The sequence below is a fragment of the Symphalangus syndactylus genome, chromosome 10 (assembly GCF_028878055.3).
Source record: "Symphalangus syndactylus isolate Jambi chromosome 10, NHGRI_mSymSyn1-v2.1_pri, whole genome shotgun sequence".
NCBI classification, from domain to species: domain Eukaryota; kingdom Metazoa; phylum Chordata; class Mammalia; order Primates; family Hylobatidae; genus Symphalangus; species Symphalangus syndactylus.
Window position 1 is genome coordinate 102,299,922 of NC_072432.2, and position 26,355 is coordinate 102,326,276.

At 40.6% G+C, this 26,355-nt stretch overlaps 2 protein-coding genes across 11 annotated transcripts in view; one reads left to right on the forward strand and one right to left on the reverse strand.

Moving 5' to 3' along the window:
• STAG1 (STAG1 cohesin complex component) overlaps positions 1–19,491 on the forward strand; it is a 424,583-nt gene extending 405,092 nt beyond the window's left edge. For 6 of the 7 annotated variants that reach the window (XM_055295322.2, XM_055295321.2, XM_055295325.2 and 3 more), the window contains 6 exons: positions 6,425–6,630; positions 11,753–11,927; positions 14,227–14,337; positions 15,161–15,275; positions 17,323–17,403; positions 17,493–19,491. In XM_055295322.2, coding sequence (XP_055151297.1) covers positions 6,425–6,630; positions 11,753–11,927; positions 14,227–14,337; positions 15,161–15,275; positions 17,323–17,403; positions 17,493–17,516 — 712 coding nt within the window. In that variant the 3' untranslated portion in view covers positions 17,517–19,491. The remainder of the gene's footprint in view (positions 1–6,424; positions 6,631–11,752; positions 11,928–14,226; positions 14,338–15,160; positions 15,276–17,322; positions 17,404–17,492) is intronic. The other variant, XM_063611315.1, reaches the window with a different exon arrangement.
• A 2,447-nt stretch (positions 19,492–21,938) lies between these two features.
• PCCB (propionyl-CoA carboxylase subunit beta) overlaps positions 21,939–26,355 on the reverse strand; it is an 85,509-nt gene continuing 81,092 nt past the window's right edge. For 3 of the 4 annotated variants that reach the window (XM_055295331.2, XM_055295330.2, XM_055295329.2), the window contains one exon: positions 25,488–26,209. In XM_055295331.2, coding sequence (XP_055151306.2) covers positions 26,088–26,209 — 122 coding nt within the window. In that variant the 3' untranslated portion in view covers positions 25,488–26,087. Of the gene's footprint in view, positions 22,289–25,487; positions 26,210–26,355 lie in introns of those variants that run through there. The other variant, XM_063611318.1, reaches the window with a different exon arrangement.

The following is a 26,355-nucleotide window of genomic DNA, read 5'->3' on the forward strand; positions in this document are numbered from 1 at the left end:
TGAAGTCTCCAAATATTACTATAGAATTGTCTATTTGTCCCTTCAGTTCTGTCAGTTTTTGCTTCATATATTTTGGGGCTCTCTTGTTAGGTGTATGTACTTTTTTTTTTTTTAAGAAGGAGTCCCACTCTGATGCCCAGGCTGGAGTGCAGTGGCACAATCTTGGCTCACTGCAATCTCCCACTTCCCGGGTTCCAGCAATTCTCCTGCCTCGGCCTCCTGGGTAGCTGGGACTATAGGTGTGTGCCACCACACCTGGCTAATTTTGTATTTTTATTAGAGATGGGGTTTCATCGTGTTGGCCAGGCTGGTCTTGAACTCTTGACGTCAAGTGATCTGCCCACCTCGGCCTCCCAAAGTGCTGGGATTACAGGTGTGAGCCATCATGCCTGGCCTGTACATACATTTTTAATTGTTATGTCTTCCTGTCCAGTTGAGTCTTATTCTAAAGTGTCATTCTCTAAGACATTTTTGTGTCATACTACTATAACCACTCCAGCTTTATTTTGACTACTGTTTTGCATGGTACACCTTTTTTTCCATTCTTTCACTTTCTGCCTTTGTATCTTTGAATCTAAAGTGTGTTTCATGTAGACAGCAAATTGGATCATGTTTTTTTAAATTCAACCTGACATTCTCTACTATTATACTTTTTGTTTTCTATTTTATTTTATTTTTTTTTTGAGACGGAGTCTCGCTCTGTCACCCAGGCTGGAGTGCAGTGGCGCTATCTTGGCTCACTGCAAGCTCCGCCTCCCAGGTTCACGCCATTCTCCTGCCTCAGCCTCTCTGAGTAGCTGGGACTACAGGCGCCTGCCACCACGCCTGGCTAATTTTTTTTTTTTTTTGTATTTTAAGTAGAGACAGGGTTTCACCGTGGTCTGGATCTCCTGACCTCGTGATCTGCCTGCCTCGGCCTCCCAAAGTGCTGGGATTACAAGCGTGAGCCACCGTGCCCGGCCACTTTTTGTTTTTTATATATGTCTCCTGGGGTTTTTGTTTTTTGGGGTTTTTTTTTTTTTTTTTTGGTTCTTTCTCCTTTACTGCCTTCTTTTATATTAAATGTATGTTTTCTAGTGTAGCATACTAATTCCTTTAATTAATCTTTAATTGTATTTTTTTTAGTTATTTTCCTAGTGGCCTTACCAGGCCTTACAATATACATCTTATCAAAATTTACTGGCCAAGTGCAGTGGCTCACACCTGTAATCCCAGCACTTTGGGAGGCTGAGGTGGGCAGATCACTTGAGGTCAAGAGTTCAAGACCAGCCTGGCCAACATGGTGAAACCCATCTCTACTAACAATACAAAAATTAGCCAGGCATGGTGGCACATGCCTGTAATCCAAGCTACTTGGGAGGCGAAGGTGGGAGAATTGCTTGAACCCCAGGGGCAGAGGTTGCAGTAAGCCAATATCGTGCCACTGCACTCCACCCTGGACAATAGAGTACGATTCTGCCTCAACAAAACAAAATTTACCTAAGGTCTATCCTGATTTATTCTAAGGAAATACAGAAACTTTAATTCTATACAAATCCATTTCGTTCTTCCTTTTTTGGCTATTCTTGTTATACCTAGTCCATCTATATATATTAGAAACCCAATAATAAATTGTTATAATTATACTTGAGATAATCTTTTATAGAAACTGAGAAAAGAAAGGAAAGCAAGTATGTATTTATAGAGTTTGTTATGTTAATCTTCCTATTTGCCATTTTTCTGGTTCTCTTCATTTCTTCCTGTGGATTCGAATTGCCATCTGGTATTCCTATATTCAAATACAGCTTCTCTTTCACTCACTTTTTTGTGTTTATTGTCAAATATATTACATTTCTATGTTATTGACCCAACAATACAGTAATATACATACTGTTTTGTACATTTACTTTTTAAATCAGTTAAGAGAGAAGGGATAAGTAAATATGTAATTATACTTTTATAACTACCTACAAATTACCTTTACTGGCACTCTTTGTTTTTTCATGTAAATTCAGATTACCCTGTGGTGACATTTGCTTTCAGCTTGACTAACTTCCTTTAGTAGGCAAGTCTGATAGCAACAAATTCTCTCAGGGGTGGCTCGTGCTTGTAAACCCAGCATTTTGGGAGGCTGAAGCAGGAAGATTGCTTGAGCCCAGGAGTTTGAGGTTACAGTGAGCAATGTAAGATTCTCGTTTGATAGTTTTTTACTTTCAACACTTTGACCATATCATCCCACTACCTTCTGGCCGCCATTGTGAGCCAGGTGATAAGAATTAATTATTAATTTTATTGGATTTTCTTTGTATGTAGTGAATTACTTTTCTCTTACTACTTTCATGATTTTCTTTTTATCCTTGGCTTTCAGCATTTTTCCTATGATGAATCCATGTGTGGATCTCTTTGCATTTATCCTGTTTGGAGTTTATTGAACTTTGTGGATGTGTAAATTATGTTTTCCATCAAATTGGGCAAGTTTTTAGCCATTCTTTCTCCTAAATTTTTCTGCTTTTTCGTCTGCTATCTTGGTTACTCCCATTACACATATGTCAGTATATTTAATGGTATCCCATACTTCTCTCAGACTCTGTTCATTTTTCTTTATTCTTTTTTCTCTCTCTTCTTCAGATGGCATAACCTCTTGATATATCGTCAAATGTGGTGTTTCTTGCTTTTGTCAGCTCAGATCTACTGTCAAGCCACTATAGTAAATTTTTAATTTTGATTATACTTTCAACTACAGAATTTCCATTTGGTTCTTTTTTTAAATTGATACTCTTTATTTCATGAGAGATATTGTCATCATATCCACTTTTAATTAGATATTATTTTCTTTAGTTCTTTGAACATACAGGTGCTCCTGGATTTAAGATGGGGTTACATCTAATAAACCCATCATAAGTTTAAAATATTGTAAGTCAAAAATGCATTTAATACACCTAATCTACCAAACATCACAGAATAATATAGCCTACCTTTAACACGCAGAATACTTACATTAGCCTATAGTTTGATAATATCGTGTAACACGAAGCCTATTTTATAATGAAATGTCAAATATACTACGAAATTTGTTGAATACTATACTGAAAGTACAAAACACAATGATTGCATAGGTACTCACCATTAAAGTACACAGCTAAAAGCACTATCATAAAGTAAAAAAAAAATCATAAGTCAAACCATTGTAAGTTGGGGACTTTGTATTTATAATCATTGCTTTGAAAGCTTTGTGGGCCAAGGTGCTGTTGCTTGCTCTTTTATCAACGTATCCATCACATTTTCCTGTTTCTTTGTGTGTCTCACAATTTTTTCTTAAAAACTGGACATTTGGCCAGGCACTGTGGCTCACACCTGTAATCCCAGCACTTTGGGAGGCCGAGGCAGACTGATCACTTGAGCTCACGAGTTCAAGACCAGCCCGGGCAACATGGCAAAACCCTGTCTCTACACAAATACAAAAATTAGCTGGGCATGGTGATGCATGCCTGTAGTCCCAGCTACTCGGGAGGCTGAGGTGGGAAGAGACGGCTTGAGCCTGAGAGGCGGAGGTTGCAGTGAGCCAAGATTGTGCCACTGCACTGCAACCTGGGTGACAGAGTGAGACCTTATCTCAAATAAATAAATAAATAAATGAAAAGAACAAATATTGCAAAAATGATATCTTTTGAAATAATAATATAGCTACTCTTTACTAATTATCTGCCCCCTAGAGGTTGATACTATTTTCTCATTGGTCATTTATTTGTTTAGTTAGTTGGATGAACAAACTCTGAAATCTGTTTTCTCTGCGGTGTGCAGCCTGATGTCTTTGCTCAGATCTTTTTTCCTTTGTTTTTATCATTTGTCTTGGCTGCTGAGGAGGTCACCCCTGGGTTAGCATAAGCCACTTACTGATCAAAGGTTGCGCTTAAACCCCTTAGCCAGTTAGGTTTGGGCTTGCAGGCTGCTTTCATAATTCAGGGTATTTACTTTTTTGACCCACATTTTAGGCCAGGGACTAGAAGCTTGGAAGATACCTCTCTGATCATTCCTGAGAAAGGCAGCCTTGGGTGTGCATAGTCTTCAGACGACCAGGGAAGCATTATTATTTTATTTTTAAGCCTGGCTTTCTAGGAGTTGCTCCTAGGTGTAAGAATAGCTGTTTGTTCAGCCAGTGTTTGGTGAGAGGTTGTATTTAAACCACTTTTGCCAGTGAAGCTTCCTCCCTGTGTTGATAGATCTGTATGTGGCTTGGGGAATGCTTTCAAGTCTGCCTCATTCCCTTCCCTTTTTTGCCCATGAGTGAATGCAGCTTAGGATATGTGCATAGCTTTCCCAACTCCCAGGACTTTTATTTTTTATTTTATTTTTTAAACCTGTTCCAAATATGCTTAGTGGATAAACTCACAAAATTTGAAACCTATAAACAAAGGAAACTTTAAGCATAGCAATTACTTAAGCAGATCAATAACAATAAAATGTTATCCTTCTTTCATATAAGAAGAAACATATGAAATGCCAAGTTAGCTCAGCAACCTATTAATAACCACCAAAGACTGGTGATAAAGCATTCTTCCAGTGCTGTGATGAAAAAAAAAAAAACAAACAAAAAAAAACATAAGCACAGTGGAGGATTTGGTAGGCTATGTTCAAATGAATCAAAGGGAACTACTGAAATGAAGAATCACTTGTTTTTTAGTTAAAAACAAAGGGAAACAAATCCTTCCTTTTAAAAAATAATATATATTTAAGGTGTATATATGATGTCTTGATATACATATATGTTGTGAAATGATTACAACAGTCAGTTAACAAATCCAACTCCCAGGATTGACTATGACTCCAGGAAGGTTCTTCTTGGCTGTCGCTTTCTCTGGTTTTCTCTGTTGAACTTCCGGCTGTTTTGCTCTGTCATTTGTTGCTGCTAGTGTCAGAGAACTACCAGCACCCTCTCATTTTCACTCTGTCAAGGTCTCTGTTGTCAACACCCTTAGGAAAGGAATTTTCTACATTTCATTCCAAATAAACAAAGTCATCACCACCACCTTCCTCCTCACTCCTCTCTCCAGCTGCAGTTTCTTCTTCATAGTCAGCCTCAGCCACCAGGGAGAACTTTAACTGTTATGCCACTGAAATGGGGAGGAGGGCAGAATTGGATGGGATGGAACAGCATCCCTCTTCTCCCAGAATAACACCTCTGGCTCCTTTGAGCAGGGGAGAGAGTAGGTAACCCCTGGTTCTCAGCTTGCCCCAGGTTTGGAATCTCTCGACAGGGGGTTTGAGGTGGGGCATTCAGGGTCCCAGTGTTCTCAGCCTGCTGTGCCCAGGGTAGTGTTTTACCCCAGGATGGAGGCTAGGTGGGATAAAAGGAGCTTCATTTTTCTTGGTTGCTGTTCAGAATAGAACTTACACAACACAGGGCTGGGAGGTGATGAGAAATGCAAATGGTATGCTTCGTTCTTTCAGGGTAGCCTGGGAACTAGAGAGAGAGGGAACCCCCATCTTCTTGGCCACCTGCCTGGACTAGATAGAGTTTCTAAAATACAGAGCTGTAGTGGCAAGGAGAAGGAAACAAGGGAAGGGAACAGGTTGTGGATCAAATGCTACAATACTTTTGCTGTTCTTGCCAAAATGTATTAAATTTTCTTTCTTTTTTTTTTTTTATTTTTATTTTTTATATGGAGTCTCCAGACTGTCACCCAGGCTGGAGTGCAGTGGCACGGTCTTGGCTTACTGCAACCTCTGCCTCCCGGGTTCAAGCGATTCTCCTGCCTCAGCCTCCTGAGTAGCTGGGATTACAGGTGCATGCCACCACGCCTGGCTAATTTTTTTTGTAGGGACAGGGTTTTGCCATGTTGGCCAGGTTGGTCTCAAACTCCTGTCCTCAAGTGATCTACCCACTTCGGCCTCCCAAAGTGCTGGGATTTACAGGCGTGAGCCACCATGCCTGGCCAGATTTTCTTGAATAAATTTTTCTCCATGTGCTGTATGCCCTTAAGAGAATTGGCAAAGACTTCAAATTACTGTATTTTAAATTTTTACTAGTTAAAATGTTGTTTTGCTGGAAAGAGGGCATGCCAGCCTCCTTACTCCACCATCTTAGAAATCCTGCTTTGGCTTGAACACTTTATAAGAAAACTCAGTAATCTTTTTGAGCTAAACTTCTGATTTTTTTTTTTAAACATTGGTGTTTAAAAGGAAAGGAAGAAATACAGGAAAGACCGTACGTACATACACACCCTTAGGTAATACACTCTCTTGCTTTAAAGTATCCCAAGAATATGTGAAACAAAACCTTAACTCCTCAGTCCCTCTCTTTCCAAAGGTGACCACTGTTAATAGTTTAGTGTGTGTCCTTAGGTATTCTTCAGAACCTGCAGAAAGAGAGCCTCAGATTAAGAAAAAGTAAGTGATGTATGAACTGCTTCCATGAAAATCACTGCTGTTTCTATTGTGTTTCTAGTCATTCATACCTGGAGAAATTCCTTACCGAGCAGATGATGGAAAGGAGGGAAGATGTATGGCTTCCACTCATCTCCTATAGAAATTCATTAGTCACTGGGGGTGAAGATGATAGAATGTCTGTGAACAGTGGAAGTAGCAGCAGCAAAACCTCATCAGTAAGGAATAAGAAAGGACGACCTCCACTTCATAAAAAACGAGTAGAAGGTAAGTCTGCCTTTACACTGTAGGAAACAATTTGCCTGGTTTTAAAGAGATAAAGTAGCAAATAATCTTTTGAAGCAAGATAATAGTATCAGGCACATGATTTCCTTGTATATAAGATTCACAATGAGATGTTAAGGCAAAAAGGTTGAAACAGACAAAGTAAGACAGAAAAGCATCAAGGAAAAAGAAGTTGAGGAAGCATGGAGCATAAAGGAAGACAGACCAAAAGAGGAAAAAATTAGCTAGGTCTATAAAATCAATCCCCATACTATATGCCTCTAATACATTAAAATATAAAGTAAGATAGTCACAATGCTATTCTATTAAAATTCTTCCTAATATAGGTGAGATACAGGTAATTTGAGGGTAGATTTCTGCAGCAAATTGAATATACCAGAATAGTTTTCCAGTTCTACCACTTGGTTGGAACAGTAAGACAGTGATGACCTCCAGGTGTGGTGGCTCACACCTGTAATCCCAGTTACTCAGGAGACCAAGGAAGGAGGATCAGGAAATTAAGGCCAGAAATTTGAGACCAGCCTGGGAAACATAGCAAGACTCCCATCTCTAAGAAAAAAAAAATTTAAAAATTGGTGGCATGCACCTGTAGTCCCAGCTACTTGGGAAGCCGAGGTGGGAGAATCACTTGAGCCCAGAAGTTTGAGGTTGCAGTGAGCTATGATCATGCCACTGCACTCCAGTCTGGGCGACAGAGCAAGACTCCCATCATTTAATTTTTTAAAAAGGCAGTAATGGCTAAATCTGGAATTATAACCCTCTTGGACTATGGGGAATAGGAAGTTAAATTGTCATGAAAATCTGATCAATAGTAGGTATTCCTATATGTAAAAAAAAACAAAAAACTAAAAATTGCCCTATTAAAACAAAGCATTCCTGTTAAAATTACTAAGAGAAGCCTCAAAGTAAAAATGCTTATTTTCTCAAATAATCTTCTCCTTCTCCATGCTTCTAATAAATTTTCTCCAGACCAAGAGGAGGTCTGTGATCTGAGTCCTCTCTCTTGTTCTTTTTATAACTTCTTATCTTTCAGCATCTTACCTGTGCTGCCTAAAAAAATGACTCACTAATAAAGGTTTTGCTAAAATCTGTGGCAAAATTAATTAGAATTTAAATCTAATGATTCTTTTCATTATTGGGGAGACAGTATTGACTATTGATGAGGAGTACAAATTCTAACATCAGAGTTCCAGAATTCAGACCTGGCCTTCTCATTATCAGCTATGCAACCTTTCAGCATATTACTTAACCTCTCTAAGTTTAAATCATTCATCAAATGAAGGATGAGCAGAGTATTTATCCTGTCACTTCCCGTGAATATTAGATACTACAAATAAACCACTTAGTATACACACAGTACTGAGCACAGTGCTTGGCACATAGGTAGCATTCAATAAATTATCTGAACGTTATCATTGTATAGTAATGCCTCATATCTATCTAGCATCAGTCAGTAAATTAGGCAGCATCTGTATTTCTTTTCTTTTTTTAACCTTGCAGCTCCAGCTCAAAGCATCTATATTTCAAAAGGAATAAAATAATTAATATAAATGTTACTGTTCAAGTTTAACAAAATCTCCACAAAGTTTAAGATTTCCTTTCAGATTACAGCTTTGGGACTTAAAATCTTTTTTAAAAGTCCAGAGAAAGAAAATATAAAATCTTGTCTTTGTACTGTAGGATCCTGGACTTTTCTCTGAAGAATGACTACAGGCATTTTCCTTTTTTTTTTGAGACAGGGTCTCCCTCTGTCACCCAGGCTGGAGTGCAGTGGTGTGATCTTGGTTCACTGCAACCTCCACCTCCCAGGTTCAAGCAATTCTCCTGCCTCAGCCTCCCAAGTAGCTGGGATTACAGGCGCCCACTGCCACACCCAGCTAATTTTTGTATTTTTAGTAGAGATAGGGGTTCACCATGTTGGCCAGGCTGGTCTCGAACTCCTGACCCACCTTGGCTTCTCAAAGTGCTGGGATTATAGACATGAGCCACTGCACCTGGCCTTTTCTTTTTTTTCTTTTTTTGTTTTTTTTTTTTTTTTTTTTAAATGAGACAGGGTCTCACTCTGTCACCCAGGCCTGGAGTCTTGTCCAGCCTCAATCTCCCTGGCTCAAGCAATCCTTCCACCTCAGCCCCCAAGTAGCTGGGACTACAGGCATGTGCCACCACACACCCAGCTAATTTTTGTATTGTTCGTAAAGACAGGGTTTCACCTTGTTGCCCGGGCTGGTCTTAAACTCCTGTACTCAAGCGATCCACATGCCTCAGTGTCCCAAAGTGCTAGGATTACAGGCATGAGCCATTGCGCCTAGCCATTCTTCAATGTAATATTCTTATTAGCCAACATTCATCAAATTTTTGCTACGTACTAGGAATATGTTTTAACATGCGTTATATCATTTAATCATTTATTTGACATATTTGTAAAACACTTAAGTCAGTCTCCGGCACATAGTGAATGACGTATAAGTGTATAAATGTCTTATAAGTCAACACTATTATCTAAATTTTTCACAAAAGAAACTAAAGCTTAGAGATTTTAACTATCCATAATGTTCATTAATGGTACAGTCAATATTATTTTCAAGATTAAGAGAAGCTTATGTGGAACCAGATAACCTAATTTGTTTAAATTACAAAAAAGAAAACTTTTTTGTCAATTTGAGATTTACAAAATGACTAAGATGGGTTGCATGCACAGAACGCTTAGGCTGCAGAGTTTCATCCTTCAGAGATGAAAATGAGAAAATATTAAAAGAAATATTTTCATTGAGGAATCTTTAAAGGATTAGAAGTATCTATTTCTATTTAAGATGAATGAGTTCTCCCTGGAGTTATCCATTCATTCAGTAAGTTTCTACCAAGTGCCTTCTTAAGAACTGTGCTAAGTACTACAGATTAGGTATTAATATGCTGTGAGTGCAGATGGAGAACAGAAACAGGCTGTTTGATTTCACCATGGTCAATGCTCTGATGTGCCAAACACAGGAGGTTCTGGGAACATATAGACAGTGACCAAACTTTTAATGAATACAGGAAGATTTTCTGGAAAAGACAACATGTAGTAGACAGCTGACAGATGAGTTTACCAGGTTCAGAACCTAAGTGATAATAATCTTTTTATCATAAAATTTTAGGTGTGGTAGAGAAAGTTTTGAATTAAATGTTGAATGAAATGTGTTATGAATAGAAGATGATGAAATGTGTCTTTGTTAACTAAGAAGAGATTGAGTAGTGAGCTTCAGATCAGAGGAATTACTTTAACCAGACAATGGGTAGGTATTTCCAGGCACACAAAAGCTCATGTAGAATGTACAGGTATAACAAAATATCAGAAACCTGAGAAATACGAGGAGAAACAGGATGCTTGATGGCAAAGGAGGAACCTAACACACACATCTCTGAGACTTGAGAGGAAAAGCAATGGGATTCATACTATGTATTGGGATTAAAATTCTTCAGAAGGAAAACCAAAGCAGTAATACTTTTTAAGAAGCCTTATCATACTAGAATAATTTAGAATTTTTATAGGTAGAAACTTGGCCAGGCATAGTAGCTCATGCCTTTAATTCCTGCACTTTAGGAGATGGGTGGATCGCTTGAGCTCAGGAGTTTGAGATCAGCCTAGGCAACATAGCAAAACCCCATCTCAAAAAAAAAAAATAAACCAGGTAATATTTTATCAGGACAGTTTGTAAATAATGCTTTAATCTGCTCAAATCTTTATAAACCATCTTAGCCGGTGGCTTACGCCTGTAATCCCAGCATTCTGGGAGGCTGAGGTGGGCTGATCACTTGAGGTCAGGAGTTCCAGTTCAGCCTGGCCAACATGGTGAAACCCATCTCTACTAAAAATACAAAAATTAGCTGGACATGATGGCAGATGCCTGTAATCCCAGCTACTTGGGAGGCTGAGGCAGGAGAGTCACTTGAACTTAGGAGGCGGAGGCTGAAGTGAGCCAAGATCGTGCCACTGTACAGCCTGCGACGGAGTGAGACTATCTCAAAAAATATATATATTTATAAACGATTTTCATAAGTTCTGAAGGAAAAACAGTTCCTAGCCCCTGGAAAATTTAAGTTTTAGAGACAATTTATACACATGACAAATTACATAACCTGCTAATGCAGGATAGTGTATAATTAAGTCCTAAGTGAGTATGAATGACTGTATTTCCTCTAGAAATTAAAAAGAGAAGCCTGGGCGTGGTGGCTTATGCCTGTAATCTCAGCACTTTGGGAGGCCGAGGTGGGCGGATCACCTGAGGTCAGGAGTTCGAGACCAGACTGGCCAACATAATGATACCCTGTCTCTCCTAAAAATATAAAAATGAGCCGGGCGTGGTGGCGGGCACCTGTAATCCCAGCTACTCGAGATGCTGAGTCAGGAGAATCCCTTGAACCTGGGAGGCGGAGGTTGCAGTGAGCCGAGATCACGCCACTGCACTCCAGCCTGGGCGACAGACTGAGACTCCGTCTTGAAAAAAAAAAAAAACTTAAAAAAGAATGGTAAGTGGGGGATTGGGTAGGGGTAATCAGGGAAGGCTTCCCTGAAGGACACAGAGGCATGAAAATGGTGAACCTTTCAACCCATCTCCACATGTATAACCTGGCAAGAAGTTATTGACCAGTGTCTAGTTATGCAAGGGGATTTGCTTATTTCTCCACAAAAGCCAGTCAGACTTTAATTGCTACTGCCTGGGACCCCTACGAGGCCCAGGAAATAGGCCCTTTATTGCTTGAGCAAAGAAAAGAGGAGAGGTCTCTGGCTGGCTGCAATCTTCCCCTTCTAGGATGAATGAACCTTTAGAGATGGAGGGGCTTAAAGAGATGATGATGTGATGATAGGTAACATTCAGTGGTTACACACCTCATTTAGTCCCTACAACTTCGTGAGGTTAGGTAATGATGTCCCCATTGTATATATGAGAAAACTCAACTTTGGAAGTTTAATGACTTACACAAAGTCATGTAAGTAAGTGGTGGAACTGAGATTTAAAGTAGGCAGTCTGACTGCAGAGCCACACTCTTCACAAGTCTGTGCTATAACTGCCACCAGAGTTCACTCCACCCACGACATTATGTGACCTTAACTGGAATTTTACAGATGAGAGTCTGGATAACACGTGGCTAAACAGGACTGACACCATGATTCAGACTCCTGGCCCCCTGCCAGCACCACAACTCACATCCACTGTACTGCGGGAGAACAGCCGGCCCATGGGAGACCAGATTCAAGAACCTGAGTCTGAACATGGTTCTGAACCAGACTTTTTACACAAGTAAGTAGCAAAAATTTGTCTTCTTCGCAAAAAGCCTTTAAAGAAAGTAAAACTATTTAAGAAAAACTTTATTTGTTCATCAGAACGTATTACTGGTCAGTTCATGATAAAAGCAGCCACAAACAGAGGGTAAACACTTTTATGTGAGAAGAGCTATAAAAAGTCTGCAAACATTGTTTAAGATATCAGTTCCTGGAAGTTCACAGACCTTTAAATGTATGGTGTCTCACCAGGTGCTAATTTCAGTTGGCATGTGCATTTTCATTGGGCAGGTCTGTTTCTTCTCGGACTTGCCAAGAAATGCAAGTTATTCCTAGGCAAGAAAACCTGCAACAGCCTATGTTAAGTTGTCAGTAGTCTGAACACCAAATAAATAGACTATATTAGCTTTATCATCCATTTAATTAATATTTTGTCTTGTTACATTTATATTTTAAACTCAAACTTCTCACGGATTAAGAATTTTTAAGATCTTACTTGATAAATTCTGAGAATAGTTGCCCTCAAAGAGAGAATCAAGGTCTTACCTTTTCTCCATGCTAGTAATTAAAATGTTTTCTAATACACAGACCTCTGAAAATTGTAGAGAAGGCAGAGGGTGATGGTGTGTTTTGCTTATAAAAATCTTATTGTTGTTTTCCATCCAACTTTGAAATTCTTTGAGCTCCTCACTTGTGTTTCTGTGTGTAGTTGGGTAATGCTGTGAATTACTCTGATGGATAAGAGGGAGAACTCTCATTTGAACTCAACAAATTTAGTTAGGTTGAAAATAGAGACAGTGTTAGAAGTATCAAATCCTGGGTTTTCATAAGGCCGCTTTGCTCTAAGGGATCAGCCTTCAAATCCAAGAGGATACTCACTGTCACCCATGGTATAACTGGGCATTCTTGTGCTGCTAAGTATCCTAGAAGATGGTTTGCCTTATGGCAAGCATCCCAAGATGGGTGACCTAACCAATATTCCCACCCCTCTTCCTACAGGGTGGGTTTCTCCTTGTTTTAGCAGCCTGCCCTGCCTCTCTGACCTTACCATTTGTCAGTCCCTGTGGCCATGGTCTGCCTTATTTTCCCTGCTCCAAGTTTATAGGTTTAATCAAGGTGGTGGCCCCACATGATATAAAGACAGCTACTTAGAGACAACTTCATGTGACAGTTTGTATTGGCTAAAAAACCACTAAAGTTTACATCCTATAAAATTCCTGGCTGGGCATGGTGGCACACGCCTGTGATCCCAACTATTCAGGAGGCTAAGGAATGAGAATTGCTTGAACTCGGGAGGCAGAGGTTGCAGTGAGCCAACATCGCGCCACTGCACTCCAGCCTGGGTGACACAGACTCTGTCTCAACACCACCACCAAAAAAGAAAATTAGCCAGGTGTAGTGGTGCATGCCTGTGATCCCAGCTACTTGGGAGGCTAAGGTGAGAGCAACACTGGAGCCTGGGAGGCAGAGGTTGTAGTGAGCTGAGATCATGCCACTGCACTCCAGCCTGGGTGACAAGAGTGAGAACCTGTCTTAAAAAAAAAAATTCCTGGCTGGGCGCGGTGGCTCACGCCTGTAATCCCAGCACTTTGGGAGGCTGAGGCGAGTGGATCACAAGGGTCAGGAGATCAAGACCATCCTAACTAACACGGTGAAACCCCATCTCTACTAAAAATACAAAAAATTAGCTGGGTGTGGTGGCGCGCGCCTGTAGTCCCAGCTACTCGGGAGGCTGAGACAGAAGAATCCCTTGAACCAGGGAGGTGGAGGTTGCAGTGAGCCAAGATTGCACCACTGCACTCCAGCCTGAATGACAGAGCAAGACTCTGTCTCAAAAAAAAAAAAAATTCCTGAGAGGCATGTTTACACACACTTCCATGTGCTAGTAAGTTTAGAGTACAACAGTGCAGATTTGACTCAATAAAGACTGAGGAAAAGATGCTATATTCTTCCTTGTTGAATTCTGGAGAACTTTCAGCTGCCAAGCCAACATAATTTCTGTTAGCTGGGGGTCTGCTGTCCAGTTAGGTACACCTGTGAGTGCGGCACCCGCCCAAGACAGGTCTGAGAACCCTTGTTTGGCAGAGATTTGGTTGATAGTTTAAGCATCTAACAATTAGCCTCAGCCAGCTTCTCTTGGAGACTTACAGATATCTTTGGGCAACTTACTACCTTTTTTATAAAAAGGCACCAGAATAAATCCAGCTAATTCCTCCAACATGGGATTAAGTAAACCTACCTGGGCTTTCTTAGCATGGGGCTCATTAGCTAAATTCATCATCTGCTGCTACAAAATTAATAATAGTACCCTCTCTTAGTCCTCAGATGCAGATCTCTTGGTTAGGCCAGCCGAAGTTAGAAGACTTAAATCGGAAGGACAGAACAGGAATGAACTACATGAAAGTGAGAACTGGAGTGAGGCATGCTGTGTAAGTGTTACATTGAGTATCACAAGAACGTAACAACTATGTGATGCCCATCATTTTGTGAAATGACCTGGGTTTCTTTGATGTTTGGTCTTAGGAGTTAAAATTATAATTCGTGATATGCTATGCAGCATAGGAAAGGAGGGCGTGAGTTCTTAACACTTTCAGCATTTAAATCCTAGCTCTGCCACGTGGCAGCTGCATGGCCTTGGACAAGCTCTAAAACATCTGTGCTGGCTAGGCCTGGTGGCTTCGCCTGTAATCCCAGCACTTTGGGAGGCCGAGGCGGGCGGATCACCTGAGGTGGTGATCTTAGAGACTAAGAAACCCCGTCTCTACTAAAAATACAAAAAATTAGCTGGTCATGGTGGTGGGCGCCTGTAATCCCAGCTACTCGGGAGGCTGAGGCAGGAGAATCGCTTAAATCCAGGAGGCGGAGGTTGTAGTGCGCCACTACACTCCAGCTGCACTCCAGCCTGGGCAACAGAGCAAGACTCTGTCTCAAAAAAAAAAAAATCTGTGCTTCAGGTTCCTCATTTGTAAAATTGGGATAATATTGCCAATAAGATTTTTAGGGTACTTGACACATAAATGTTAACAACCATTATTATTGAATTGTACTTCCTTTTGATGTGTGAGATGAAATCTTGAATGAACCAAAGGAATGATTCTTAGTTGTCTTGGAGTTCACTATAATTTGTGTAGTCTGTAGGTCATGATTAGAAGGTATACTTCAGTTGGTTAGAATAACTTTAATCTGAGAAACAGCCAGGACTCCAAATGGTGGAGTCTGATGAGCTTTCTGACAATACCTTTTTCTTACCAGTCGGGGTCTAATGGAGGAAGATGCTGAGCCCATCTTTGAAGATGTGATGATGTCATCCCGAAGCCAGTTAGAAGATATGAATGAAGAATTTGAGGACACCATGGTTATTGATCTGGTAGAGAAATTCACTATATTTTTCTTTTGTTAAAATGTGTGGGGGCATTGGTGTAAGATGATCCTCTTAGGCCGGGCACGGTGGCTCACACCTATAATCCCAGCACTTTGGGAGGCTGAGGTGGGTGGATCACCTGAGGTCAGGAGTTTGAGACCAGCCTGACCAATATGGAGAAACCCTGTCTCTACTAAAAATACAGAATTAACCAGGCGTGGTGGCCCATGCCCGTAATCCTAGCTACTTGGGAGGCTGAGGTTGCAGTGAGCCAAGATCACACCATTGCACTCTAGCCTGGGCAACAAGAGCGAAACTCCATCTCAAAAAAAAAAAAAAAAAAAAAATTATCCTCTTCTCAGAATTCTGGGAGGAAGGGTGAGGTGAGGAGGAGGTAACATTGACCAACAACAGTGGGCATTTGGATGAGCTTGGGTGTTTTTCAAGCCTGCTTTCAAAGCAGTCATATTTTAAATTCTGATAATAACAGAAACTGGTTCTTTTTACCTTCTTTGAAGAGAGCTCATACCAGATCTTTCAGCATCACTGTGTATCTGGCCTCTTGTGCTTTAAATTTGAGCCTGACAAAAATCCACGGTGCTTCAGCATAACAAAATGCCGAATATGGGACTTCTTTGTTCAGTATAAGAAGACATGTTTGAGATATGGACTAACCATAGGTGATACTAAGAACTTATTTTTTCAGGAATAGTAATGCATGGTGATTATGTTTTTTTCAAAAGTTCTCATCAGTTATAGGCAACACATTGTAGTAGTTATAGGCAAAATTACATAGGGAAGGAAAAACAGTGAGACTCAGTGGAACAAGACTGGCCAAATGTTTGACAATTTTTGAAACTGGGTGATGGGTACATAGAAATTCATCATGCTGCTTTTTCTGTGTATTTTCTAAAGCTGCCATAGTAAATACCACAGACTGAGTGAGTAAACAAATTTTTATTTGTTTATTTAGAGATGGAGTCTTGCTGTGTTGCCAGGCTGTAGTGCAGTGCTGCGATCTCGGCTCATTGCAACCTCTGCCTCCCAGGTTCAAGTGATTCTCCTGCCTCAGCCTCCCAAATAGCTGGGACTACAGGCGCATGCCACCATACCCAGTTAATTTTTATATTTTTTAGTAGAGACAGGGTTTCACCATGTTGGCCAGGACGGTCTCGATCTCTTGACCTTGTGATCCGCCTGCCTTGGCCTTCCAAAGTGCTGGGATTACAGGCGTGAGCCACCACACCTGGCCCAGAAATTTATTTTTTTGTCACATTTCTGGAAGCTAGAAGTCCTGAGATGGTGATTTCTTTTGAGGCTTCTCTCCTTGGCTCGTAGATGGCTGCCTTCTTCCTTTGTCTTTAGATGGTCTTTCCTATATGTGTCTCTCCTCTTCTTATCAGGGCCCCAACTATATTCAATTAGGGCCCACCCATATGACCTCATTTTACCTTAATTACCTCTTTAAAGGCCCTGCCGCCAAATACTGGCATGTTCTGAGGTACTGGATTAGGACTTCAGCATGCACATTTTGAAGGGACATAATTCAGCCCGTAACATTTTGCTTTGTGTGTTGTGAATTTTCCATAATGAAAAGTTTTTGTAAGTTTTGTAAATATAAATGAGATCGTATTACTCCAATCTATAACCTCCCTGCCCCCACCCTTCCAATAATTTTCCATCTACCTGCTTTGGGGAATTCACAGAGGTTTATCACCTAGTAGTTACTGAATTTTGTAATTTTTCTGTGACTTTAAAGGGAAGATACGGCCTGGGCATGTAGGCCCAAAGTTATTTATATGTATTAACATGTTCAGTTTATTCATTGTAGTTTGAAAGTTTTGTGCATTGTTTTTGCCAACATAATTAAAAGCCAAAAGTACTGTTTTTAAAAAATCTATTTCATATAAAAGCCAGATTCTCTTCTTCCTTTCAAAATTGACTCTTAGCAGTTCTATATATTTATGATACTGTCAGAAATATTAGCTGATTATCACAATTCATTGTCTTAATGATCTCAGAAAAAAATTAAGAAACCGATTTCTCTTTCCAGCCTCCATCAAGAAATCGGCGAGAGAGAGCTGAGCTAAGGCCAGACTTCTTTGACTCTGCAGCTATCATAGAAGATGATTCAGTAAATGTCAAATTATTGCTTTTTATTTATGGTTCCTGGGTCCTGTTTATGCATGAAATTAATAATTATGTTTCTCATCATTTTTCTAGGGATTTGGAATGCCTATGTTCTGAAGTCTGAAGAAAATTTACAAATCTGGAACTCTATTATTTAGAGCTAGAGGCCTATATACTGTGATAGCTTGTACGGGGAAAAACACTTTTGATGTGATCTGATTTGTTTTTTAATCAAATGATTAAGGTCAATCCCTTTTTGCAGTGACAGAAGAGGAGCACGTAAATTACCCAAGGGAATGTTGGTGAATGTCAACTCAGAAAGACTGACCTGAAAATCATTTGTGTCCTACTATTGGACTTATCCCAATACAGATGTGTGTGTTTTTCTGGAGGGAGGAAGAAATTTTAAATTTTTAAAACAGCTGTCAAGATAAACACTGTTATACACCTGTTTTATGAAAACTCAACATTGAGTAAAAAAAAAAAATATTTTTAACTTTATTTTCCTGTTGTACAACTTAAAAACCGTTTTAACATTTTGCCTTTTTATGTTTTAAAAGCTAACCATTTTTATTAAACCTGTGAGTAAGCAGCTCATCCTAATTGCCGAAGAGTGTTTTGGAGTTCACTGGATTTGGTTGACCTTTGTGGAACACAAATAATGAAGGAGCAGAACACTGACAAGCTAAGATGAAATTCTGACATAGTGCATCTCTGCCAAAAACCACACACCCTCTGTGGATATGGATATGAATTCCCAGATTTTATATACTCTTGAATAAAAAGGTTTATTTTTATTTATAAGTGGGCATAAAATAAGAAATGTCCATGCAGCCATTTTTCCAACAGATGCTGTACACCATTCATTTTATATAGACTAGGGAGATTCAAATACAGTGCATTTTCTATTGGTATTTGTTCTGTGCATTTTTAGCAACTTCTACCAGCAAATAAAAAGTATTCTCAGTAAAATGAAAATGATTCTCAAGTTATCAGTTTGCTGTTTTTACCACTTATTTCATGCCCTGCCAAATTCAAGTTACACAGACTTCCATTTTCTTAAGATAATCATGAAGAAATCCTTTATCATTCAAAAGCAATTTTAAGTGTAACATAACTGTGTCTACTTCCCATGCACTTAATACCCTTATGCGCTAATTTTGTGAATTAAGTTTACTGATGATTGATTGATTATAGAATTATGTGCCGCATAGAAGTCTGTGCTTAGAGGGTGAAGTTCCTAAGCTTACCTTGAATTACAGCTACATTTCAGTGTTAAATGTGCATATTAAGAATAATTCTTAATCTTCAGGACAGTCTACAATGGTTTAGAGTCACATTCTGCCTAGACTTTTATGACTTGCTGCTATTGTTTTAAAAACCCCACTTATTTCCAAACCAGTCCATCCACAGCTGTTTCTGGGCTGGTTTTTAAAGTAGCTGCAACAGAATCATGAGGCTTTCCCTTTTTATCAAATACGAAAAACAAACATTTTTAAAAATTCTGCACACCCAGTGATCATCTTTTGTGCGGGAAAGCAAGATAGATAGATAGATTTTATTCATCCTTTTAGTAAAGACACAAAACAGATTTTTCTCAACATTTGTACAGTTCTGAAAAAACCTGGTCACCAAAAATATTTTCTCTGCTAATTAATTCAGCAATTCTTGGGCTCCAGTTAGGGGAGCTGGGGCCTCACCTTCTCCCAGAATTGTGGGCTTCACTGGAAGTGAAGGTGCAGGAATGACTGAACTGTCCACCCCAGCCCTGCCTGCCTGTGGTTTTGGCTGGGGAGCAAGCCATGAGGTGCCCTGGCACATGCACAAACTGATGCTTTGCGTGACAGTCTTGTATGGAAAACAGATGCTGACAGAATTGTAGACTACCATGCCACACAAAGAGGCTAAATATCTACTCCAATGGGTTTCCAGTTCAGTTTGAAGTCAATCAAATTTTTGTATTTTCGGTGTCTCCTTGATTGGTTTTGCTAGTAATTCTGTAAATTGTACATTTGCAATATGAGGTTTTTTTTCCTTTTGTACAATTTGAAACTGATGCTTCACCTTTCCTTTAATAAACTATTCAAAATCAGGCTTGTGGTAGTCATCCTATTGTTCCTACCAGGTATGGCTTTAAAGAGATGATTTTCTGTCCTGTGGCTCTTGAGAGAGTTTGCAATTTCTGATAATCTGTTAAATGACAGCAAGTTAACCGTATTAGTGAGGTGGTGGTTTTGTTGTTTTGGCTTTTTAATTTTTTTTAAGAAAGCAGAATTTAGGACTAGCTCACTTTCTTTCATTCCTTAGATTTCTCTGGAGTGTGTGTAGGCCAAGTCATCTGTGGTTTAAGGAGTCTCTTGCAAACTGAGTTTTGCATGAGGCATTCAGGGAACATCCACTGGCCTGTAGCGTGGGTCCTCACAGCTTGAGACTCTGGGCTTATATGCATAATTGCACCCTGGCAGTGCCCTTTTGAAGACCACATAGATTCAGTGCAGCTGCAGAAATGAAGTTTTCAGCCAGGCATGGTGGCTCACGCCTGTAATCCCAGCACTTTGGAAGGCCAAGGTGAGTAGATCACTTGAGCTCAAGAGTTCGAGACCAGCCTGGGTAGCATGGTGCAACTCCTCTACAAAAAATACAAAAATTAGCTGGGTGTGGTGGCGCACACCAGCTACTTGTGAGGCTAAGGTAGGATGGCTTGAGCTCATAAGGCGGAGCTTGTTGCAGTGAGCCAAGATTGCACAACTACTGCACTCCAATCTAGGTAACACAGCCAGACTCTCAGTTTCTCTTGGCATTAGACCTCCTCTTAAGAAGTCATACCCTACACACTTCATGGGTCTGGCAATATGGGGTGAGTTCCTTAAATGGCCTAATATGCCTATGCAGAAAAGGCAAAGGTGTGGGAGACAAATCAACAAGTAAGCTTTCCAGGCAGCTAAGGAAGGAAGGTCATTTAAGGATGGTCTGTAACAGCTCATCTTGATGGTTACAAGAGTATGAGACTAGATGAGCACTTTCAGGCTTGGGTCAGGCTTGCAAATCTCCCATTTGTGGCTTGACTGTAACTCCCTGTTTGCCCCTGTTCCCAGGTAAGAGTCCATCAAGCAGGGACTAGTACTTTCATGGGAAACAAAGGTTTGATGCCACTCAGGCTTGGCTTTTTGAGGGGGGCGGGAAGACAGGGTCTCGGTCTGTCACCCAGGCTGGAGTGCAATGGTGTGATCTCAGCTCACAGCAACCTCCGCCTCTGGGGTTCAAGAGATTCTCCTGCCTCAGGCTCTCAAGTAGCTGGAATTACAAGCACCCACCACCACGCCCAGCTAAGTTTTGTATTTTTAGTAGAGACAGGCTTTCACCATGTTGGCCAGGCTGGTCATGAACTCCTGAGCTCAAGCAATCCGCCTGCTTGGCCTCCCAAAGTGCTGGGATTACAGGCATGGGCCACCGCACCCAGCCTTAGGCTTTTCATACTAGACCAAGCTCAGGTAAGATTCTATCCCTGCCCTTCTGAGTGTCTTGTTCTGTGGAGATCACCATCAGGCACCACTTTTTGAAGAGCATCTTTCTGCTCCCAAGGACACATAAAGGGGGTATTTTCACCACCCAGGACAGTAGGGACATGGTCAAAACTTAACTATTGAGGCTGCCACATTGGCTGGAATATGCCAGCTGGATTCCACAGAGGCCCCAGACTGAGGCGCTGCCTATCAAGTGGCTGCAACTCCTGCTTGGAATTGTAGAAATCCCATGCTGACATCAGAGGTGCACAGAGTATGAGAACCAATAGTTCTAAAAGGGTAAAGCCATAGCTCTCCAGAAATCCTTTGTAACCAGAAAGACAAAACAGTCACATCTGTTGAATAGGTGAAGAGGGCTGATTCATCAACTCCACATGTGGGTGAGTATCCTTCACAGACTTCTTTGGCTGAGCAGACCACATCTTAAGCACCAGCACCAGGACAAAGTATCAGTGCAATCAGAGGCACAAAGTTGGGCTGGAGAGACCAAAGCAGGGTCAAAAAAAGAAGCAGAAGAACTTTGCAACAAAAGCACTTTCTAACAAGCATTAGAAGGGTGTGTTGTGGATATACTCCCCATTACTCTAGCAACTCAAAAAGATGACTGGCCATCTGTTGGCACTGCTTTGCAAGAGATTCATGGAGGAGATAGGAAAGCTGTCTAAATGTAGTAGCTTTCTGGGTTGAGACACAAGCCCAGGAGAACAGACCACAAACCTCCCTCACCCTTACTCTTAGGCCAACCCTTCGAAGTCCATCTCACCTTCCTCATCAGCTGAGTGGCAGTACTTTGAAATGATTAGAACACAGGCTTGGCTGGGGTCAAACCCATCTGAGTTCAAATCCCAGCTTCACCACTTGTTAGCTGTGTAGCTCAGGAGGAACTGGCTTAACACAAGGCAGGGGCAGGACCAGCAAGACCCTAGCAGTGCTTCCTACACCACAGCTCACCATATTACCTGCTCTCGGTTTAAAGACAGACACTTGTCAGCTATCAGCTCAGTGGACCCAAGTATTTCCCATTTACAAAATTCAGTGTATTTTCTTTTTCCCTTTAAGGTGAGGGCACCAGCTGGGAAAGGCATTCCCACACAACAGCCAAGAGAACACACCAACTGTCATTACTCTCAAGGTATTCCGTGGTCCATGGAGGCTGGTCCACTTGACAAAGCTTCCAAGGTCTTGCGGCTTTGAGTTTCTTTGACCAGCTGGGTTTCTGTACGAGAGTTTCCCCACCATCCAAGGCTTCCGTAAAGCTGCTAGCCCAGCTGCTCTCCTGAGCTGGTTCCTCTACCATCTTACAGCCCCTCTACCATCTCGGTATCCAGATTGCACAACCTGGTGAAACACTTCTTGGACTCTTACCTCCAAAAAGAAAAGAAAGAGCTTGTATGTCCTCTTGTATGGACCATAGCAGAGATCACAAAAACAAGAACTGTGGGCTCAGAAAACTCACTAGGCAAGCAAGGGAGGGACAGACTGTCCAGGACCACCTATGTGGGTTAAGGACTCTGGAGAACAGGTTGCTCTGGAAGTAGCGCTGGAGCAGAGGAATGCAACAAAATCTGGATCTGGAGTTAGTATGGTAGCTGAGAACAGGATTTCCAGCTTAGTGGGAGGCCACAGAGATCAGTGAAGAGACTGCTGCAAAAGTCCTCAGAGCCCAACTAGGATTGGTGACTGAAGGAGAGTGGAAAGATGCTTTAAGAAAAAAAAAAAAAAAAAAAAAACTCTTAAGGGCTACTGGGAATGGGGTGTAGGGGAAAATATTTTTGAAATGGGAAAAGTGGAGAATAAACAGTCACACATTAAGTTGACCTTGAAATAATGATTCACTGTCCAAGCAGTGCTTACAGATCTCTGGAGCCAAGGGAAAGCCATCAGTAGTGGGAAGGCCCTGGGTTTTCACCAGAGAGGATGCCTGGGGTGGGGGGGCATCTTGGATCAGCACTCCATGGTTGGCCCTTCTGCTCAAACTTAATCTCCAGTTCTGGTAAAACTATTAATGTTTTAACTTAGTAAAATCAAGTCAACAGTGTAGGAGGAAAGGCTTTAAAGTGGTTTACAAACAAAAAGGACTAATTCATATTGATAACCACTCAGTTACTAATTCAGGTAACTTAACCATGTATCTTCAGTTTAAAGACAAAATGAACTACAAAGAAGTCTTGAACTTTAGAAGGTTTATTGTTGATAGAGCTGCAGTGATTCTGAAACTTGTATTTATGGTAGCACTGAGCAAATCAGTGAAATATATTGAGAATAATGGGAGCCAGGGTTATTACTGCTGTGGTAAGAGAGACAATACAGAATGGGAGAAGGCAAAGAAGCACCCATGGTGCTGGATTAAAAGTTTCAGTATGAACTCATGATTTAAAAGTACGACAAATATGTATTCATATATACATGTGTCCCACATATACACACACTTATTTGCATAAATTTTCCTAGTTCTGTCTGCTGAAATGCCTCAAAGCAATGATACTGCAGTATCGATGTGAATACCTAGTGCCAATTTTAGCTTCTAAATGACATACCTACTAAAAGAAACTAAGAAACTACTATATACTACTACTACATACCTATTAAAGAAACTTCTTGGAGAAACTGCTGATTCCCAGGCTGGGCAAGGAAAATATAAGATAAGCCTAGAGCATTATCTTGTCAGAAAATAAGGAAATACTAAAAAATTCAGTGGGATATATTAAAAGGACCTGGGGAGCCAGCTTGAAGGAGCTCCCACTAACCAAATCGGGTGATTTTAAGCATCAAAATGAGTAACATTAAATTTTAAAAAAAATCAACAAGTCCAGGCAAGGCGCAGTGGCTCACACCTGTAATCCCAGCACTTTGGGAGGCTGAGGCGGGCAGATCATGAAATCAAGAGATCGAGACCATCCTGGCCAATATGGTGAAACCCCGTCTCTACTAAAAATACAAAAATTAGCTGGGCGTGGTGGCACATGCCTGTAGTCCCAGCTACTAGGGAGGCTGAGGCAGGAGAATCGCTTGAACCTGGGAGGCAGAGGTTGCAGTGAGTCGAGATTGAGCCACTGCACTCCAGCCTGGCGATAGAGTGAGACTCCTTCTCAAAAAAACAAATAAATGGCCGGGCGCGGTGGCTCACGCTTGTAATCCCAGCACTTTGGGAGGCCAAGGCGGGTGGATCACAAGGTCAGGAGATCGAGACCACGGTGAAACCCCGTCTCTACTAAAAAATACAAAAAATTAGCCGGGCGTGGTGGCGGGCGCCTGTAGTCCCAGCTACTCGGAGAGGCTGAGGCAGGAGAATGACGTGAACCCGGCAGGCGGAGCTTGCAGTGAGCCGAGATTGCGCCACTGCACTCCACCCCGGGCGACAGAGCGAGACTCCGTCTCAAAAAAAAAAAAAAAAAAAAAAACAAATAAATAAAATAAAGTCCAAAATGATATTAAGAAAACAAAAACAGGAGAAAAGAAAGCTCTCTTCCTTACCTAGAGTTCCAACTAATAAATATGAGAGAGTTAGAAACTCAACATTTTATAATCAATGCAGAATCACTGATTGAGGCAAGAATCATCAATAAATACTAAAATTATTGGGTGAAAGTTTATTTATTTAATTTTTTGAGACAGAATCTAGCTTTGTCACCCAGGCTGGAGCGCAGTGGTGTGATCTCAGCTCACTGCAACCTCCGCCTCCCAGGCTCAAGCGATTCTCCTGCCTCAGCCTCCTGAGTAGCTGGGCGCGTACCTCCATATCCGGCTAATTTTTGTATTTTTAGTAGATATGGGGTTTCACCATGTTGGCCAGGATGGTCTCAAACTCCTGACCTAAGGTGATCTGCCCGCTTCAGCCTCCCAAAGTGCTGGGATTATGGGCATGAGCCACCGCGCCTGGCCCAGGTGAAAGTTTATTGACAGACAAGATTAAATAATACCCCACAAATTAGTTATCAGTTACAAAGAGAAAATGGTAACTACAATGGAAAAACCTTTGCAGCCACGACCTTAACCATGTGATCAGAATCAGTTACCAACAGCAGGAAAAACTGACACAATATGCTTACTAATGTGAGGCACTGAAAGGAATATGTGTTAGTCTTATCTGAATCTAAACCTCAGGAAACAGACACCCCTAACAGAAGGACACTCTACCAAATAACCAGCAAGTAAGCTTTCCTCAAAAATGTCAACGACACGAACGACAGACCATGTAAGACAAAGGACCTTGTTCCTAGGAGATACAAGTTTCTGGGAACACAGGGTCATGAATCTGCAACTGACTTTCAAAGGGGTCAATTAATTATATTGTATATGTTATACAATTATATAATTATATAATATATAAATATATAATATATACATAATATAAACATATAATTATCTCTAATGTTAGAGATAATTATACATTAATTATATTAATATAATTATATAATTAGATATATCTTATATGCATATTATATATTATTAGATATATCTACGTATGGAAGAAATAAAGCAAATGGAGAAAATGTTACCAACTGGAGAATCTAGGTGAAGTGGATACAATACAATTCTTGCAACATTTCTATCAGCTTGAAAATTTTTGCAATTAAAAAGTTTTTTTTTTTATTTTAAGAACACATTTCTGGAAATAACCTGAGTCAACATAGGGTGCTATGCCTTACTGAGCATCTGTACGGCTAAACACGTATACCACAATTGCAAACATCACATTGAATCCTCAATTCATGGGGGAATTAGGAGACAGACAGGGTGTATTATATTATCCCTATTTTTAAAATAAGGAAACTTAAGCCGAAGAAATACTTTGCCTTAAAAGCTTATTATATATCTCACCTATGGATAAAAAAACTAATTCTTGAGAGAAAAAGAACAATACCCAGAGGTGAGAAATAAAAATCAGCTCTAGGTGATAACACTGTGTACTATTTTTTTCTAATTCTATTGATTTTTCAGATTTCCACCTAAAAAAATTGAATTTGTGCTCAAAAAATACAACTTAAAATGTAAATAATTTTATAGTAAGGCACAAAAGAGATCTTTCTAGAATTTAATAAACTTAGTTATTCTAAGTTATCCAAGTATTTGGATTCCCAGGTTTCATGATTGCAAAAGGCAGGAATGGGATGTGAATGGGCAGACAATAATTCAGTTCTTGGTTTCTTTTCCTTTGATTTGTTTACAATGGAATATTTGCATGTTTTCTCGAAGGACGTTGTACCTTCTTGCTGGCCAAGACATCCAGGTCACAGCAGATTCGGGCACGTGTGGAAGAAGGTTGGATGATGTCATCCACAAACCCTAGTGAAGCACAGAAAAGGGAGTGGATCATCTGCATCCCGCGATGATGCCACCCCTCAACCTTCTGCTCAGTCTGGGCAACATCCCTGGGGCCAGCAGATAAGAAGTGCCCAACCTGATACACAGAGGGTAGGCCCTGTGAATCC